Here is an 18,389-nt window from a genome sequence, read left to right on the forward strand (position 1 = left end):
TGAGGTGTCATCCAGAACAACTTTGGTGCCGTCCAATAGTCCTTTTCCATGGCCTTTCCAAACTCCTCCCACACCCTCTGTTTTGCCTCCATCACAGGCAAGGCAGCAGTCCTTTTGGCCTGTTGGTACCCTGCAACTCCTTCAGGAGTCCCCAGGGACAACATGCCCCTGAAGGCCTCCTGAAGAAGGAGGATGGCTTCCCTGACCACTGGGGTCCACCGAGGGTTACCGTCCCTTGAGGCACCCAAGACCTTAAGACCACAGCTCTCGCTGCAGTTTTGAACATCAACCATTCAGATTCGATGCCCCCAGCCTCCACAGGGATGCATCATAAGCTCCTTCAGAGGTGTGAATTGAAGGCCTCATGGACAGAGTCCTCCTCCGGACGTTCCCAGTTCACCCGCACTACTCGTTTGGGCTCACCAGGTCTATCCAAAGGTTTCCCCTGCCAACGGACCCAACTCACCACCAGGTGGTGATCAGTTGACAGCTCTGCCCCTCTCTTCATCCGAGTGTCCAAAACACACGGTCGAAGGTCAGATGATGCGATCACAAGATTGATTATTGACTTCCGACCCAGGGTGCTCTGGTACAAGGTACGCTTATGAGATCCTTGTGTTCGAACATGGTGTTAGTTATGAACAATCCATGACTAGCACAGAAGTCCAACAACATAACACCGCTCGGGCTTAGGTCAGGGAGGCCATTCCTCCCAATCACGCCCCTCCAGGTGTCTCCATTATTGCTAACATGGATTAAACCTGTACTTTGTGTTTAGAACCTGGACTAATAAAGAAAACCAAGGAAAGGTGAGTGCAAGTTTGAGGTTTTCAATTCAAATTAAAATATGATTTTCAAATCACATGCTGCATACCTATGATATTACTTCGTTGAATTGATATTACAGTCTGTTTACCTTGCCTGTCATTTGACCTACACGGGACTTTAAACTCTACTCACAAACATCTTCCTGTTCAAACAGTGAACAAAGTTCATGACAAGTGTCTGCCTCTGAGTGGTCAGCAGCAGCAGCCAACATGTCTGTGAGTATGTCCGTCTTAGTTGAAGAGACTTTTGGACTGTTAAGTGGTCACATTATGGTGGATGAATAACATTGTGTGAAGACATGATGTCAGCATCTTGCTTGATGGACTTCACCATCTTTCGTCTGACACCATTATCCTATGACATTGAATTGATCATGTTACCTCTAGGCTGAAACACTCTATTGATTGGGACCAGCTCAAGTCCAGTCTGTATTTTAACATCTTGTCCAGTGCTCTGCAGTGACACGCATTAGAGTGGAGGACACTGGTGATGAATTCCTCTCCACTCCTCCACTCACGCAGCTCATGAGTGTCAGTGGGTTCTTGTGTCTTTTGAAAGAGAGATTGGTTAAGCAGGATGAAAAAGTGATTACCAACCGATTGCTAATGTTGTCCATGATCCTTTCTAGAAGAAGAAGGAAAACTTAGGTATACAGTCATTCTTACCCATGGGATACTTTTTTAATATCTTTTCATGATAATTTGTTAAATTCTGTACAGCATATTGTAAAGCATTAGGACAACGCTGTGATCTATATGAGCATCATTTTTATATAAAAATAATGTAATGAACTGTTTGTCAAATTAAATGTGCTCCATTACATAAAGATAAAGATTCACTGTCTGCATTAAAACACTTTTAGTACGAGAGGAGGTGTATAGAAAACACAAGGAGAGCTGGCATACACACACACACACACACACACACACACACACACACACACACACACACACACACACACACACACACACACACACACACACACACACACACACACACACACACACCCTGTTCCCCTGCCTCAAGATCACATGGGTCCAACAATGTGAACGACTACACCAGATATTAGGATCAGAACCTATGAGCACACAGACCAGATGTATACGTCCTGGATGTTCACTGCGCTGTGAGTCTCTGTCAGTGGAGGACAGAGCCTCATACATGATGATAACCTGTCAACAATCATTACTGTATAACACCCCCTACTGCACAGGTTCCAGTCGGCGTAGAGCTGTCTCCCCCTCCCCCTGGTCTAGAAGAAGAATACCAGACACTTTTCACACCTGACTCCCTTCGCTTCCTCCATGAGCTGATCTCCAAGTTTGACGAGGAAGTCGATAAGGTTGGACGGCTGAAAAAAACAACTCTTTAGTAGAGGCATGGAAGACTTGTTCACTTCAGCACAGGTCATCTACTGTCCCCTGTTCAGGTTCTGCAGTTCAGAGTGTTCAGAAAGTCCAAGCTGGACCTTTCAGGTGAGCTGCCGAGCTTTCTGGACAGAACCGTTCACATCAGGACAGACCCGTCCTGGAGGGTGCTTCCTGTCCCCCCGAGGCTCCGGAGAAGACACGTGGATATTGGGGATCTGGCCCCCTGTGATACTCAGCGGTTCATCAGAGGTCTTCTGTCACCGGCACAAGGCATCCAGGTACCACCTCCATCATGAACCCGAGGCCACATGAACACAGAACCCAATAACTGCTCTCTGCAGGTGGACTTTGACGATGGGAACTGCCCCACCTATCGGAACCAGATCAGAGGTATTCATAACGTTGTGAAGGCGGTCCATAACCAGTTCCCAGGTGAGCCCTTTATTCGATCTGATGCTCCTGTTGGTGCCACGTGCTTGTGAGAGCAGGTGTGAATATTCCATGTATGGACCAGGACACAGGCTCATGGACCACACCATACATTTGTTCACAGATGTTCCACATATTTCCCAGGCTCCGGTTCTGATGCTCCGTCCCCGTGCCTGGAATATGGTTGAACACAACATGATGGTAGGAGAACTCCTCTTCACCGCTCCCTTCATTTATACAAGTGTAGGGTCAGATCTAAATCTAGAGCTCATGCGGTTGACTGGAGATGAAACTATTCTGGTGGAGCTCCAGTGTGTTCTGGGTTAAAGCCCTCTTATTGTATTTGGAGGTTTGACAGGGTTAAGGCTAGGATTAGGGTTAGAAGAGCTAGGGTTAGGGCTACGATTAGAATTAAGGCAAGGACAAGGTTGGGGTTATGGTCATAATGTCAGTGCAATGTAAAGCAGAAGCAGCAGCGGGGATTTATTTCGTGATGGTGTGAGTCAGATGATTGTCCTTTCAAAGCCAGAACAGTTAATGGTGAATCAAAGCTCACATGTCTGACATATGAAGAAGAGCTCTGTGTTGTTCTGTGGGCATCTGTCAGGTGGGGGGGAAGGAGGTTCCTGGTCCTCTGTTCGACTTTGGACTCCTCATGTTTCACTGTGGGAAGACTCTGTTTGAAAACCAGAGTGGGCCGTTTTTCTACCTCTCCAAAGTAAGTATCACACATGTTCAGAAACATTCAGGAGAGCACACGGAACCATTACGTTCAGCACAACGCTCTCTGTTCCTGCTTGATGTCCAGGTGGAGAGCAGCATGGAGGCCAAACTGTGGAACCACATTTTTGTCTGGACCCAACAGAAGGTCTGTAGAGAATGCCATCCTCCGTCTCTGGACTATTTATCTGGAAAACCTTCAAAATAAATCTGTTTATCATGGAAAAGGCCTGAGCTGACTGTTAGCAGGCTTCTAGATGCACAATATACTGTGAAATTAAAAGGGAGAATAAGCAATAGTCAGAAACAAGTATCGTATGTATGTCTTATTTAGTGCAAGGAAAAGCAGGACAGACTTCTTCATGAGTTAGATGTGAAGCTTTGTGTGTGTGTGTGTTTGTGTGTGTGTGTGTGTGTGTGTGTGTGTGTGTGTGTGTGTGTGTGTGTGTGTGTGTGTGTGTGTGTGTGTGTGTGTGTGTGTGTGTGTGTGTGTGTGCGTGTAGCTGGGCTTGCCACTGGCCTGCATAAAGGCCACGGTGCTCATTGAAAACGTGCTAGCGGCGTTTGAGATGGAGGAGATTCTGTACGAGCTGCGGGATCACTCGGCGGGACTGAACTGTGGCATCTGGGATTACTCCGCCTCCTTTGTTAACAAGTTTGGTGAGTGAAACGCTGCCACTCTGAATCCATTAACCAATCAGGAAGAGGCTTCTGAGACTAAGAAGGTGGAGCCAGCTTTTGATTCATAATACAGGTAGACCTCGGCTTTTGTCATTTGGAGTCGCATCGTACTCAACTATGCAGCGGTCTAAAACATCTTTTTTTTATGTCTATCAATGATAAAATCACCAGTAAACCTTTAAAATCACATAATATGTTACTGTACAATAAATCAGAGTAATAACATACATCCATTCATCCATTTTCCTTCCTCTTATCTGGGGTCGGGTCACGGGGGCAGCAGCTTAAACAGGGAAGCCCAGACTACCCTCTCCCTAGCCACTTCGTCCAGCTCCTCCGGGAGAATCCCAAGGCGTTACCAGGCCAGCCGGGAGACATAGTCTCTCCAGCGTGTCCTGGGTCGTCCCCGGGGCCTCCTCCCGGTAGGACGTGCCCAGAACACCTCACCAGTGAGGCGTCCAGGAGGCATCCTGACCAGATGCCCGAGCCACCTCATCTGGCTCCTCTTGATGCGGAGGAGCAGCGGCTCGACTCTGAGTCCCTCCTGGATGACTGAACTCCTCACCCTATCTCTAAGGGAGAGCCCGGACACCCTGCGGAGGAAACTCATTTCGGCCGCTTGTATCCGGGATCTCGTTCTTTCGGTCACGACCCATAGCTCATGACCATAGGTGAGGGCAGGAACGTAGATCGACCGGTAAATCGAGAGCTTTGCCTTTCGGCTCAGCTCCTTCTTCACCACGACGGACCGATACAGAGTCCGCATCACTGCAGACGCTGCACCGATTCGCCTGTCGATCTCCCGTTCCATCGTACCCTCACTCGTGAATGAGACCCCAAGATACTTGAACTCCTCCACTTGGGGCAGGATCTCATCCTCAAGCTGGAGAGGGCACTCCACCTTTTTCTGACTGAGGACCATGGTCTCAGATTTGGAGGTGCTGATTCTCATCCCAACCGCTTCACACTCAGCTGCGAACCGCTCCAGTGAGAGTTGGAGATCATGGCTTGATGAAGCCAACAGCACCACGTCGTCTGCAAAAAGCAGAGACGCAAGACTGAGGCCACCAAACAGGACACCCTCAACGCCTTGGCTGCGCCTAGAAAATCTGTCCATAAAAGTTATGAACAGAATCGGTGACAAAGGGCAGCCTTGGCGGAGTCCAACCCTCACTGGAAACAAATCCGACTTACTGCCGGCAATGCGGACCAAACTCTGACATCGATCGTACAGGGACCGAACAGCCCTTATCAAGGGGTTCAGTACCCCATACTCCCGAAGCACCTCCCACAGAACCCCCGAGGAACACGGTCGAACGCCTGCTCCAAGTCCACAAAACACATGTAGACTGGTTGGGCGAACTCCCATGCCCCTCCTTGAGTCGTCACCTTATCGTGGTGGAGGGGTTTGTGTGTAATAACATGTAATATCATATTATCCCTATTTATTAATTTTTATTTATTTTTAAACAAAAATAAAATAAAATACAAAACACAAACTATTCCCAGATATCAGACTTCACTTTAATTTTCTCTATCCGGTAGATAACCTCAGCATCTTCATCTCTGCTACCTCCAGCTCTGTCTCCTGTCTTTTCCTCAGTGACACTGTCTCTAGACCAAACAACATCGCTGGTCTCACCACAGTTTTGTACACCTTTCCTTTCATTTTAGATGAAACTCTTCTAACACAGTAGTCTAATCCTAACTGTGTGTAATCCCTGTTTGTCCCGGGTCAGGGAGTGCTTGACGACTTCATGAAGTTTTGCTCCTTTCTTCAGTAATTCAGGAGAGTAATCGTGGTCAAAGAAGATCCTTTTACTGTGGAATAGGACCTTTCCTTGAGTCCATGTTTGCCGTATAACTGCATCTTTTGCAGCTGCATCCAGAAATCTGACAATAATCGATCTGGGAGGGGCTTTGGGGTCTTGAGATTTAGACAGAGGAAAACAATGTGCCCTTTCAATCATTAAATCCATTTCTGGTGGTAGTTTGACCACCGTCTGTAGGAGTTCTCTCACAAACCCAGCCATGTTTCCTCCTTCGCTTCCTCCTGGTACCTGGAAGATTCTCAGGTTATTCCATCTCAGTCTATTTTGGAGTTCGTCACAGATTATTACAAACAATTACAATGTAATTGTTTCTCAGCTTAAAATAGATTCATATTAACCGAATGTTATTAAATTGCATTCACTAATGGAGTTCAGTACAGAACTGGGAATGGTTATCTACAGTTTAGCCAGGAGACTAGTCAAGCTGACCGTCTCCTGGAACCGGTTAACGACGTAAACCGAGGTTAACCTGTTTCTGTTTCACACAATAAGCAAAGTGTGATCATGTCACTATCATCTCACCAGCTGGCGTTGTACCATTGATGTTTTTTGATCAGTCGTCAATAGTCACAGACTCTCCGTCTCACTCACTGTGGACGTTGTGTGTTTGTGGACCAGGTCACAGACGGGCCTTCCTGCTGCCTGATCGCAGTAAATACGTGAACATGGAGAAGCGTTTTCTACGCAGCTACATGGACCTGCTGGTTCAGACATGCCACCGGAGGGGAGCGCTGGCCACCGGAGGTATGGCTGCTCTGCTGCTGCCCCCCGACCCCCTCAGCGACGCCCACAGGGAGGTGCTGGCGACCGTCACCCGGTAGGAGCAACACAAATGAGAAAAGAGAGTTGTTATCTCTGGATCAGTTATGAAGCTGTTATTTTTATAGTAGGATCGCACCACACCCCCACCAGGTACGAGCTGATCAGCATTTGTTTCTTTACTATGTGTTAGTGGATGAATACAACATCAGTGGGACCGCATCTCGTTCTTTACCACTGTTAGCGGATGGATACAACATCAGTGAGACCGAATCTCGTTCTTTACCACTGTTAGCGGATGGATACAACATCGGTGAGACCGGATCTCGTTCTTTACCACGTGTTGGCAGATGGATACCACATCAGGTGAGACCGGATCTCGTTCTTTACCACGTGTTGGTGGATGGATACAACATCAGTGAAACCGAATCTCGTTCTTTACCACTGTGGGCGGATGTATACAACATCAGTGAGACCGGATCTCGTTCTTTACCACGTGTTGGCGGGTGGATACAACATCGGTGAGATTGGATCTCGTTCACAACATCGGTGAGATTGGATCTCGTTCTTTACCACGTGTTGGCGGATGTATACAACATCAGTGAGACCGGATCTCGTTCTTTACCACGTGTTGGCGGGTGGATACAACATCGGTGAGATTGGATCTCGTTCACAACATCGGTGAGATTGGATCTCGTTCTTTACCACGTGTTGGCGGATGGATACAACATCAGTGAGACTGGATCTCGTTCTTTACCATTGTGGGCGGAGGGATACAACATCGGTGGGACCGGATCTCGTTCTTTACGTGTTGGCGGATGGATACAACATCAGTGAGACCGAATCTCGTTCTTTACATGTTGGCGGATGGATACAACATCAGGTGAGACCAGATCTCGTTCTTTACCACTGCGGGCGGAGGGATACAACATCGGTGGGACCGGATCTCATTCTTTACGTGTAAAGTGATATTTAAACTGGTATTAATCTGATTTTAAACTGGTATTTAGCTGGTATTAAACTCGTATAAACTGGTATTACTCTGGTATCTCGAGGTACTAGTGTACTGTGTAATTGTGAGTTGCCCCCCTCAGACTGAAGCTACTGGAAATCGAGGCGGGCGTGGACGGCTTCATGGTGTACGATCTGAGGCTGATTGAACCCATGCAGGACGTGAGCGCTGATCTTGACACAGATTGGCTAGTAGTGACTCCTGGTTTGTGTTCACTCTCGTTTGTCACCCCTTCCAGCTCTTCAGGCTCCACACCAGGGGGGATAACCAGCTTAACCGGCCTTCAAGCGATGTCGCTGTGACCCCCGACGACCTGCTGTCCATGCCTTCGGTCAGCCAATTAGCTAGCTAAAAAAAAGAAAGACCATTAAACTAGAGAACTAGTTTAGTGGTGCGTCATGAGTCTACTAGTCTCTAGTGATGACACACACTCTGGTGTGTTGTGTTCTTCCTCAGGGGGGCGTCACCCTCTACGGCCTGAAGTACAACATCGCCGTTGGCGTCCTCTTCATCGATGCTTGGCTGTCAGGTGTGTGTGTGTGTGTGTGTTCATCTTCAGCGGCAGACCCGTTGACGTGAGGTTGTGGTGACCCTCTTCTGTTGCTAGGTAACGGCCACTTCTTCTACAGAGGCCAGGTGGAGGATTCAGCCACGGCAGAGATTTCCAGGTCTCAGGTGCGTTTCAAACATTCTTCAACATGAGCGCTGACTCCCGTCCTGGAGGTCAGGGTAAACGTAATGAAGCGCTCCCTCGTCCTCAACAACAAGCCCAGTTCCACTAACGTTGGGATCCTCTGTGAAACGTTAACAATATTCTGTAAACACACGTGAACACGAGATTTTATTCAACGTCTCAGAAAATGTGGAAGCGTTCTAAAAATGTTTCTCACTTCAATTTAAATAAATCAAAATATCACCGTATGAGTCCGAATGTGGAAAAATGTCATGAAGGACAGAGCTGTCATGTCTTATAGTGTGTGTGTGTGTGTGTGTGTCAGGTGTGGCAGTGGCTCCGTCACCAGACGCCTCTGGAGGACGACAGCAGGCGAGTGAGCAGACGTCTGGTGGGCGACCTGATCAAGGAGGTGCTGCTGGAGCTCAAGGGGGGGCGTCCCTCTGTCAGGTGAGACCCCCCCCAGGATGCTGGTCCCATGTCAGATCATCGGTCGTCCTTGAAGCGCCCCCCCGTATCACCACAGACTGGGTGACGTCCTGTGTGTTTCAGGGCCACACGGAGGCTCCACACAGCGGCACACCTGTTCCTGGAGGTGGTCCTGAGGAGGGATTTCCCAGAATTCATCACCACCTACCTACACCTGGACCACACCTTCCTCAGCTGCCACAGCCCCGGACCGGGGGAGGCTGACGAGCACCTAGCCAAACTGTGACGACTATGGGGGGGGGGGGGTTGATTTAATGAATCACAGGATTCCTGAAAACCAACAGAACACGTGTCCCAGCGGGGCGGCAGTCGTTGGACACACATTAATCAGACAACATCCCGCGACACCCCTGAATTTTGAAGGTGAAGGTCATCTCATTTTCATCTCCTTTGCTGCCCAATAAATGTGCACCCCCCCCAACACGACAGCCAGGCCTTTTGGTTTTGCCAACATTTGTTTTTATTAATTTGTAATATATAAATTACTTTTAAAAATGTGAGAAGCAGATGCACCTTCAAGGAGGACACGGCGTGAAAACACAGGGGGGGGGTTAGAAAACCTGTCTGTGTTGACAGAAGCCGTCTCAGCCTGCCGGAGTCCACTTCCTGCTCTGCCTCTCAAACCGGATCAGTCTGTTCCGCTACAGCCGTGGGCGGGGCCCTCAGTGGGGGGGGGGTTACCTTTCCTCTGCGCGACAGCTCCGGTCCTGTGATCAGTCCATCCAGATCAGTGCATTGTGGGGGGGGGGGGGCAACTCGCAGCAGCCGTAGCCTGGGGGGGTCAGGGGTCGGGGCGATGGAGGCTTCTGGCGGCGCTCGCTCCTCCTCAGAGCTCACATTTCGTTCGCCGTGTCGTCGTGCTCTCCTGCCGACAGGTCGCCGTTGGCGCTGATAGTGGTGCTGTTGTCCTGGTAACCAGGGGGCATGAAGGCCAGGCTGTAGGGGTAGATGTTGTGGCAGGCGGCTCGGTAGGCATCAGCGGCCTTCTGCTGGTCGCCCCCCAGCTGGCCGCAGCGCAGGGCCTCCAGCACCTCAGTGCAGATCTGACAAACACACACACACACACACACACACACACACACACACACACACACACACACACACACACACACACAAGGTTGACTTAAATGTTTGTCATGCTGTGGACCGCGGTCTGCTGGTCGGGTTCCGCCCCCACCTGGATGCTCCTCCCACTCAGTGACTCGTCCATCGCCGTGGCGATCTCACAGGCCATCTTGTCGGAGGAAGACTCCAGGTAGACCATCATCTTAGCAGCTGGGGGGAGAGACACGCAGAGCATGTTTGTTGTGTGTGTGTGTGTGTGTGTGTGTGTGATGGTGTGTGTGCTGCGCACCAGCCACTCGGTGGGGGATGGAGTTGGAGTGTCGGCTCAGGTAGTTCTTGTTGAAGCTCTGGGGGTTACTCTCCCCAAACAGCCTGGAGATCTCCTGCTTCAGCACCGTCCTCACCGCCCCTGGCAGGTCAGCGCTGTCCCTCACTGGACACACACACACACACACACACACACACACACACACACACACACACACACACACACACGCACACACACGCACAGTCTTAGAGTACTGAAATGATGAGTGTTAATCCAATCAGATCTTGTCACTCTGCGTTTCCATGGTGACCTGATGTACATTTAAAGCAGCTACAGGTCAGAGGGGGTGCAGTTCAACATTAATACAGCCCCCCCCCCCCCCCCGCGGTCGGCGATGCGCACACACTCACCCCCCTTGAAGAAGCGCACCAGACACTGGTGCAGCCACGGGTTGGACGGCTCGATGGCGACGGCCCTCTTGATGGACTGCAGCATCAGCAGGTACTTCTCTGGGGGAGGAACACAGTCAGATGGGTGGGGGGGTGGTGGGGGTGAACGTGGTTCAGCAGCAGGGGGCGCTATCCTACTCACCTTTCCTGAAGTAGATCTCGAAGGCCAGCAGGTGGGTCTCTATCTTGTTGCGTACCAGGTTCTTCAGAGGGATCAGGAACTTGACGGCCTCCTCCAGGGGGCTGTCAGGCTGGTGGGAGAAGTCACATGATCAGTAAGGGAGGGGGGGGGTGTTCTGGGGCCGGGAACAGGGGCCCACCTTGATCAGCTTGTCTGGGATCAGCTCCTCTTTGGGCCCCCCGATCTCCTCGTCGTCGTCCTCCTTCTTCTTCTTCTGGTTCTTCAGCTGCTTCTCCTTCTCGGCGTTCTTCTTCTCCTCCTCCAGCTGAGCCTTCTTCTGCGCTCGCCGCTGTTTGTTACGCAGCTTCTTCAGCTCCTTGTCCGTCAGGTTCTCTGCAGACACACAGGAAGTGGCGTCTGACTGGGACGACTCGTCACTGGCAGCAGACAGGAAGTAGTCTAACTTCAGCCAATAGAATCCATCCTTTAGCAGTCGAAAGCAGCCGCAGGAGGACACAAGACCGTGTCTTATGGTGTCGGTCCCAAGCCCGGACAAATACAGAGGGTTGCATCAGGAAGGGCATCCAGCGTAAAACTTTTGCCAAATCAAAGATGTGAATCAAACCTATGACTTCGGCCGAGGCCCGGGTTAACAACGACCGCCATCGGTGCTTTAGCAGTCGAAGCGCCCTAAAGGCAGAACATCGGTACGCGTCGCGTGTCTACCCCCCATCACCAACAACTGACCGGTGTCTGCCTGGCTCTCCTTGTTGTCGTCGGTCAGGGGCTTGTCGTGCAGCGCCAGGTAGATGTGGATGGCGGTGCGGGCGGCTTTGATGTAGAAGGGGTGCTGCCGCAGGACGTCCTCCAGCTTCAGCAGGTCCACGTAGGAGCGCAGCGTCATCTTCCTCATGCAGTAGGTGTGGAAGTCGAACTGGTCGTCTGTGATCTCCACAAAATGCTGACGGAGAGGAGTCGGATGAAATCAACCAGCAACAACACGTGTGTGTGTGTGTGTGTGTGTGTGTGTGTGTGCTGAAGCTCACCCTCTCGATCTCGTGGCACTTCTTCAGCGCGTCTCCAAACCTGTTCATGTCCTTGTAGGCTAAGGCACACTCCGTCTGGAACCACATGCACTGCATCTCGTTCAGGTTCTCCACAGCAGACGTCCCCTCCTGCACACACACACACTGACTGTTATTATGGGATGTTTCCACGTTGGCGTCAACAAGAAGCAACAGGAAGAAGGAAACACAGATAAAATGTTATTAATGACGCCGCTCAGAACCCTGACCCCTGGAGACATCCCTGAATACCTTTGAGAACCTGACGACCCCCCCCCACACGTCCCACTCTCACCCGGGTGAACTTGGAGCACATCTCCTCCGCCTCCTTCACCAGTCCGGCCTTCAGCATGTACTTGGCGCACTTGGAGTTGATGAAGCGGTCGGCGGTGTCCAGCGCCTGTGCCTCGTCCATCCACCGCGCCGCCTCCTTAATGTTTCCGGCGTGCTGCAGACAGAAAGGAGGGACAGGTCAGCGCTCGTCCTCACCCTGCCCCCCCACAGGTGCTGGCTCCTGCCCCCCCCCCCCCCACACACACACACACCTTGTAGATCTTGGCCTTGATGGCGAAGAGCTCGATGAGCGTGGGCGTGCTGTCGATGGCGGTGTTGATGTACTCCAGGGCGACGCCCGGCTGGTCGATGAAGTCAAAGTGCTGAGCCAGGAAATACTGCACCCACAGCAGAGTGGTGGGGGGCTCCTCCTTCCCATCGTCTGGACAGATGTAGCACAGTGAGCGTGGGTCCACGCCCCCCCAGACTGGATTCCAGCCAACATTACTCACCGTTTTCACTGAACATTCGACAGCTTTTTAGACACGATTCATAACCGACGACTAAATCTTCAATGATCGTAACCTGAGAGGAGAGAGTCGAGCGTTACTCCACACACAGTTCACTGTGGACCCCCCTGCTGCCCCCCACCCCACCCTGCTTACCTTCTCCTTGTCGGTGTAGAGGGACTTGAGCGTGGTGAAGACAGGCGGACAGCCTTTACTGAAGTTCATCCTCAGGTAGCCGTCCAGACATTCACGAAACTTCTCCCCTGGTCAGAACATGGTCAAACATTAAATGTATTCTCTATTTAGGTCCTGTGGAGGGTGACACCTAGTGGTTGCTTCTGGTACGTCCCAAAAAAAAACAGGATATCGTAGAAAGTTCAATAGTTTGTGTCCATTGTTTTATAAAGTGGAACACTGCAGCCTCATGACACGTCTAAACCAAAATGTTCCCTGATGATTATTTTTATTATGATAGTAACGCTCAGAACTCCATAAATATAACACATTTCACTTGGAAATCCAGGTCCCAGAGTCTGGAGGGAGAATCAGAACCCAAGCTGACACGCTGGTCATGAGGTCACGGCTTTCACCTGTGGATGTTCCTCATGCGGGGGAACATCATCATCATCACGCTTCACCCCCCCGCCCGTCCAGACGAGTGTGTTTACCTGTGAGGAAGTTCAGAGGAAGTCTCCGTGGAACCAGGCCTCTGGGAAACTTCAACCGGGAGTCCTCGTAAATCTTCTGCCGCTCCTCTGTACTTCCTGGTAGAACACAAACACTGTGAGGAGAAAGACAGTCCAGCTGTCCTGTGATCTTCAGTGTGTGTGTGTGTGTGGGGGGGGATCTAATGTCTGCATCCCAACGTGGGGAAGAGACGCTCACCTGGCTTCAGGGCCTCCTCCAGGCCCTTGTAGTACGACCAGTTCTCTGGGTTCCTCGCCTGGAGCCTCCTGTAGACCTCCAGCGCCTCCTCAGGCCTCTCTAGCTGCAGCAGTAGCTCTCCTGCTCGTGAGTGCGCACGCACACACACACACACACACACACACACACACACACACACACACACACACACACACACACACACAGTGTGACAGTTCATACTAACATTCTTCTCTTCTTTGCCCTCATTGCCCCAGCCTACCCACGGTGCAGCTCCTCAGACTAAAGCCTGGCTTTAGCTCCTTCAGACAGAGAACACACCACAGAGACACGAGCGAGCCCCTTTCCCAGCATGCCTTTTTCTAACTTGACAAACAAAACGGAAGCCGGGGCGGGTCGTCCCAGCTGGACGGGTCCCGGTCCGGTGTGACGGCTGGTCGCTGGGCCTGACAGCGACAAATCAACAAGACATCTGTCCTTCCTTCAGAGCACTGGGGGGGGGGGCAGAGAACCCCAAAGAACCCCCTGAGGAGCCCCTGTGCCCGAAACAAACCCACCTCTGGTCTCCTCCACTGCCATCTTGTCACAGATCTGCTTCTCGTAGGTGTTGAGGTGGTCCAGAGCCTCCTTGTGCAGACCCGCCTCCCTCAGAACCTGGTTCTGGTACAGCAGCAGCTCGCTGTACTCGTAGTCCACCTTATCAGGAGACGTCTGCGGGGCAGAGAGAGGAGACTACAGGTCCACGAACAGCCGTGTGTAGGTGTGTGTGTGGCACACACACACACACAGACTCACACACCTGCAGCCTACAGTGTCCGTCTACCTGTTGAGTTTTACGAAACTCCTCCACGATCTTGGCGGCCATCTCAAAGTCCTCCAGGAGGTGGTAGGCCACGGCGTACCCGATCCAGGAGGCCCGCTGGGCCGGGCGCAGCTGCAGCAGCTGGTACCGCGTCTCCTGAACACAGCCAGTCAATGAGTCATGAGTCTCACATCAGGACCGGTGACCTGAAGGCTTCCCGTTCACACGAGGGGGGTCCTCACCCGGTACCCCTCCAGGTCCCTCATCTGGATCTGCAGCAGCGACAGGTCCCTCAGGATCTGGAGGTTGTCCTTGTCCCACTTCAGAGCGTTGCGGTAACACTTGATGGCTTCGTCGTACTTTTTGTCCGAGCGCTGCAGCAGGCCGTACACATGCCAGCCTGGGATGGGGGGGGTTCAGGAAACTACCCAGACGTGTGTAGGTGTGAACCGACAAAAGAACAGCCAGCAGGGATTCATGGACAACGCTACACGCTACACGCTGACAAAAGCTGCACAGCAGAAAAACAAAGTCCTATAACTGTCCCCCCGGGGGGGTTAACCTATCACGACTAACAACAAACCCAGTCCACCCAGTCGGAGGTGGACTGGGTGGACTGGGTTTGCCCTGAAGGCCTGGGGGAAGGATACAGACGTGACTCTTCAGGTCGTTGCGTAGGCCTCGTCTCACCAGCTCGTAGGCCTCCTCCTTTTTACCCAGACAGTTGAGGGTTAAACCCTTCATGGCCAGTGTCTCTAAAGCCCGGTGGGGTGGGGGGGGTCAGGGGGTGGGGGGTTAGAGAGAGAGACTGTTAAAAATAACACTGATCGACCCAGTGTGACTGACAACGGTTCAGTTTCAACATGAAGTTTGTCTGAGAGCTCAGAGGAGCTGAAGCTGTTAGCCAATGAGGAGCGAGACCTCAGATCACATGACATCAAACCCAAAGCCACAGAACAATCACACCTCCTGGCACAGGAGAACACGCTGTGGGTAAAGCATCATGTGATGACACAAACTAACCGTGATGATAATCGTTGTTTCTAGACATCATGTCTGATTCCTGTAGAGATTACCCACAATTCCACAGGTGTGAAAACCGGAACAATTTAAAGAAAGTCAACTCTTTTTATTCCTTGTGTACTTTTCTACGGCTCAAATTCCCTGCCCAGCTCAACTGTGACCGTTTGGAGTAAAAGAATTCACACTGGCTCCATTCAGTGTTTTCAGGGGTCATCCGGCGCCCTGCTCAGAGTAAACCCAGTGAGGGTGGACTGTTTAACCTCAAGCTCCCCTTGTGAGGAGTGTTGTTTAGTGTGAACGAACAAAGTCAATCTAGATGAGGAAATGTCACGGCGCTGTGTAACAACACACCGACTCTAGAAGCTTTAACACAGATGAACCAGGTGACACGGCTGGCGGATGGATACGACGTCATTGAGACCGGATCTCGTTCTCGCTGGTGGAGCAGAGACGTTCAGGGAACACCTCTGACCATCTAACACGTCTGACCATCTAACACGTCTGACCATCTAACACGTCTGTGTGGACTCCAGACAAACTCTCTGAATGCTGTGGAGTGGAAATAACTCATTGGTCCGTTGGAGTGAACTAGTGTGACCGCTGAAGGTCTGGGGGTCCGGTCCATCTTTAAAACCATGTTCCTAACAGGTAAACACTACAGTCTGTCAATCTAAAAAAACAACAACTTTGATTTAGACATTAACCCATTGGCTGCCAGTCATTTTTAGTGCAGCGTGTCCCCGTACTGCCAGCGTTTGACCTAGTTTTATCGAGGTCAAGATCATCATCTCAATTTCATCCCCTTTGCTGCCCGAGTAATGTGTGTTTTGTTTCATATTTCTATCTAAAGATATTTGGTGGACGAACGAACGAACGCTGACAATTACAATCCATCAGTGTGTTGAAGCTCCTGGTCTTACCTCCATGTTCAGCAAACTTGGAGTTGCCCAGGATCTGTTTGCAGAACTTCAGGCCGTTCCTGTACTGCTTGTGTTCGTAACAACGCTGCAACAGAAGACAGAGCAGAGAGTCCATCAGGCCAGAAGCTCCGGCACCAGAGAGCTGAAGGTGTTCCAACAGTCCTTCAAGGCAGCAGGAGGTCCAAACACCTCCTCAGCCACACAGACGGTCCAGGAAGTCAAAGTGCACCAGGAAGCCACCCACACACACACACACACACACACACACACACACACACACACACACACACACACACACACACACACACACACACACACACACACACACACACACACACACACACACACACACACACACACACACACACACACACACACACACACACACACACACACACACACACACTCACACAGTCAATCTGGGACCAGCCAATGAACCATAATATTTCCCAGGAGGTGTTCAGGACCTGTCCTACCGGGGGGAGACCTCGGGGAACACCTAGGACACCCCAGATAGATATGTCTCTGGGCTGGCCTGGGAACGCCTCGGATCACCTCAACTCTTCCAACAGCACTTGAACGCATCACACGCCTCCTCATTGACATGTGCTCTGATTCTAACAGCATGGATGTGACACCTTTCACCACCACGGAGCACACATGTTCACTGTGACACGGGTCAGGTCGACACACACTGCTGCTGGTCCAACACACACACACACACACACACACACACACACACACACACACACACACACACACACACACACACACACACACAGGTTCAGGAGTGTGTTTGATCTCAGACCCCAGGAGACCAGCTCGCTGTTCTGACCAATCATAACGCGTCTGATTCTAGTGAGCGTAGATCAAGTGTGTGACCGAAGGGACGACTCTCCTCCCTTCATCATCATCAATATGAACGATCAGGTTTGTTCTGGAGCCGTCACACACTCTGGAGACGACACACACTCTGGAGAGGACACACACTCTGGAGAGGACACACACTCTGGAGAGGACACACACCCTGGAGGCGTCACACACTCTGGAGAGGACACACACTCTGGAGAGGACACACACTCTGGAGAGGACACACACTCTGGAGAGGACACACACTCTGGAGAGGACACACACCCTGGAGGCGTCACACACCCTGGAGAGGACACACACCCTGGAGGCGTCACACACTCTGGAGAGGACACACACCCTGGAGAGGACACACACCCTGGAGAGGACACACACTCTGGAGAGGACACACACCCTGGAGGCGTCACACACCCTGGAGGCGTCACACACTCTGGAGAGGACACACACCCTGGAGAGGACACACACCCTGGAGAGGACACACACCCTGGAGAGGACACACACCCTGGAGGCGTCACACACTCTGGAGAGGACACACACTCTGAAGAGGACACACACTCTGGACACACTCAGCTTTAACCCCTTGTTGACCCCACCGATTTACATCCATGCTGTTTGGAGTAGGTTGTCAGTTCAAGTCCCTGGTGTGTGCTGGACTTACGACTAGAGTCACACACAGCAGACACACACACATACACATAGTGAGTATACACAAACACACACACACACACACACAGCAGACGCACACACATGCAACTGTGATAACACACAGATACACACACGCACACACAAACACACACACTTTGGAGCGGGCAGCTAACTGAGTTGTGTGAACAGCTCTGTCATGGCTACATTCTAGTTGTGTTACAGGCCTAAACACACACGCACACGCACACACACGCACACGCACACGCACACACACACACACACACACACTTCTGTTCGGTGAAGCGCAGATTTCGGGTGACGTGCTAGCAGTTAGCCTAGCCTAGCTAACTAGTGGCTACTGGGTAAACTAGCCTTAGCTAGCCTGCTAACGCGCTATCCTGCTGCTAATGGCGCTAGCTCGCTAAAGGCGCTAGCCTGCTGCTAACGGCTAGCCTGCTGCTAGCGGCGCTAGCCTACCAGTATCCTCTTGAAGAGCGCGTTCTCCTTCGGCGGGAGGGTGACGGTCGGCATGCTGCTGCTTCCTTGGCGCCGGTCGGTGCACACATGAAGGGCGTCCCGCTGGAGGCCGCGGTTCTGGACCGGTTCGCTGTGTTCGGGCTCCTCTCTCACGTGTTGAAGCCGAGGCCCCCTTCCGAGCAAAATGGCCGCCGAGCATCTCTTCCGGGTCACGGAGCTCCGCGTCTGCGT

General features: G+C 51.5%; 2 protein-coding genes across 2 annotated transcripts; one reads left to right on the forward strand and one right to left on the reverse strand.

The window, feature by feature from the left end:
- Positions 1–654: 654 nt before the first annotated feature.
- Positions 655–9,411, forward strand: ugl (ureidoglycolate lyase). Its single transcript, XM_068324886.1, has 16 exons — positions 655–809; positions 983–1,043; positions 2,042–2,170; positions 2,258–2,476; positions 2,540–2,630; positions 2,752–2,828; positions 3,235–3,345; positions 3,436–3,495; positions 3,851–4,007; positions 6,479–6,677; positions 7,714–7,792; positions 7,870–7,962; positions 8,088–8,160; positions 8,239–8,306; positions 8,630–8,754; positions 8,857–9,411. The coding sequence occupies exons 2-16, from the start codon at positions 1,038–1,040 to the stop codon at positions 9,017–9,019; spliced, it is 1,650 nt and encodes a 549-aa protein (XP_068180987.1). The 5' UTR covers positions 655–809; positions 983–1,037; the 3' UTR covers positions 9,020–9,411.
- Positions 9,412–9,514: 103 nt separating this feature from the next.
- naa15a (N-alpha-acetyltransferase 15, NatA auxiliary subunit a) lies at positions 9,515–18,354 on the reverse strand. Its single transcript, XM_068324885.1, has 20 exons — positions 18,159–18,354; positions 16,170–16,254; positions 14,877–14,981; positions 14,469–14,626; positions 14,248–14,382; positions 13,982–14,135; positions 13,428–13,547; positions 13,211–13,306; positions 12,699–12,805; positions 12,546–12,618; positions 12,306–12,475; positions 12,056–12,208; positions 11,743–11,871; positions 11,444–11,657; positions 10,896–11,089; positions 10,718–10,826; positions 10,537–10,635; positions 10,148–10,291; positions 9,971–10,068; positions 9,515–9,836 (listed from the first exon to the last, which is right to left on the reverse strand). The coding sequence occupies exons 1-20, from the start codon at positions 18,210–18,212 to the stop codon at positions 9,627–9,629; spliced, it is 2,607 nt and encodes an 868-aa protein (XP_068180986.1). The 5' UTR covers positions 18,213–18,354; the 3' UTR covers positions 9,515–9,626.
- Between the last annotated feature and the right edge of the window lie 35 nt (positions 18,355–18,389).

Source organism: Antennarius striatus, chromosome 10 (genome assembly GCF_040054535.1).
Source record: "Antennarius striatus isolate MH-2024 chromosome 10, ASM4005453v1, whole genome shotgun sequence".
NCBI lineage: Eukaryota > Metazoa > Chordata > Actinopteri > Lophiiformes > Antennariidae > Antennarius > Antennarius striatus.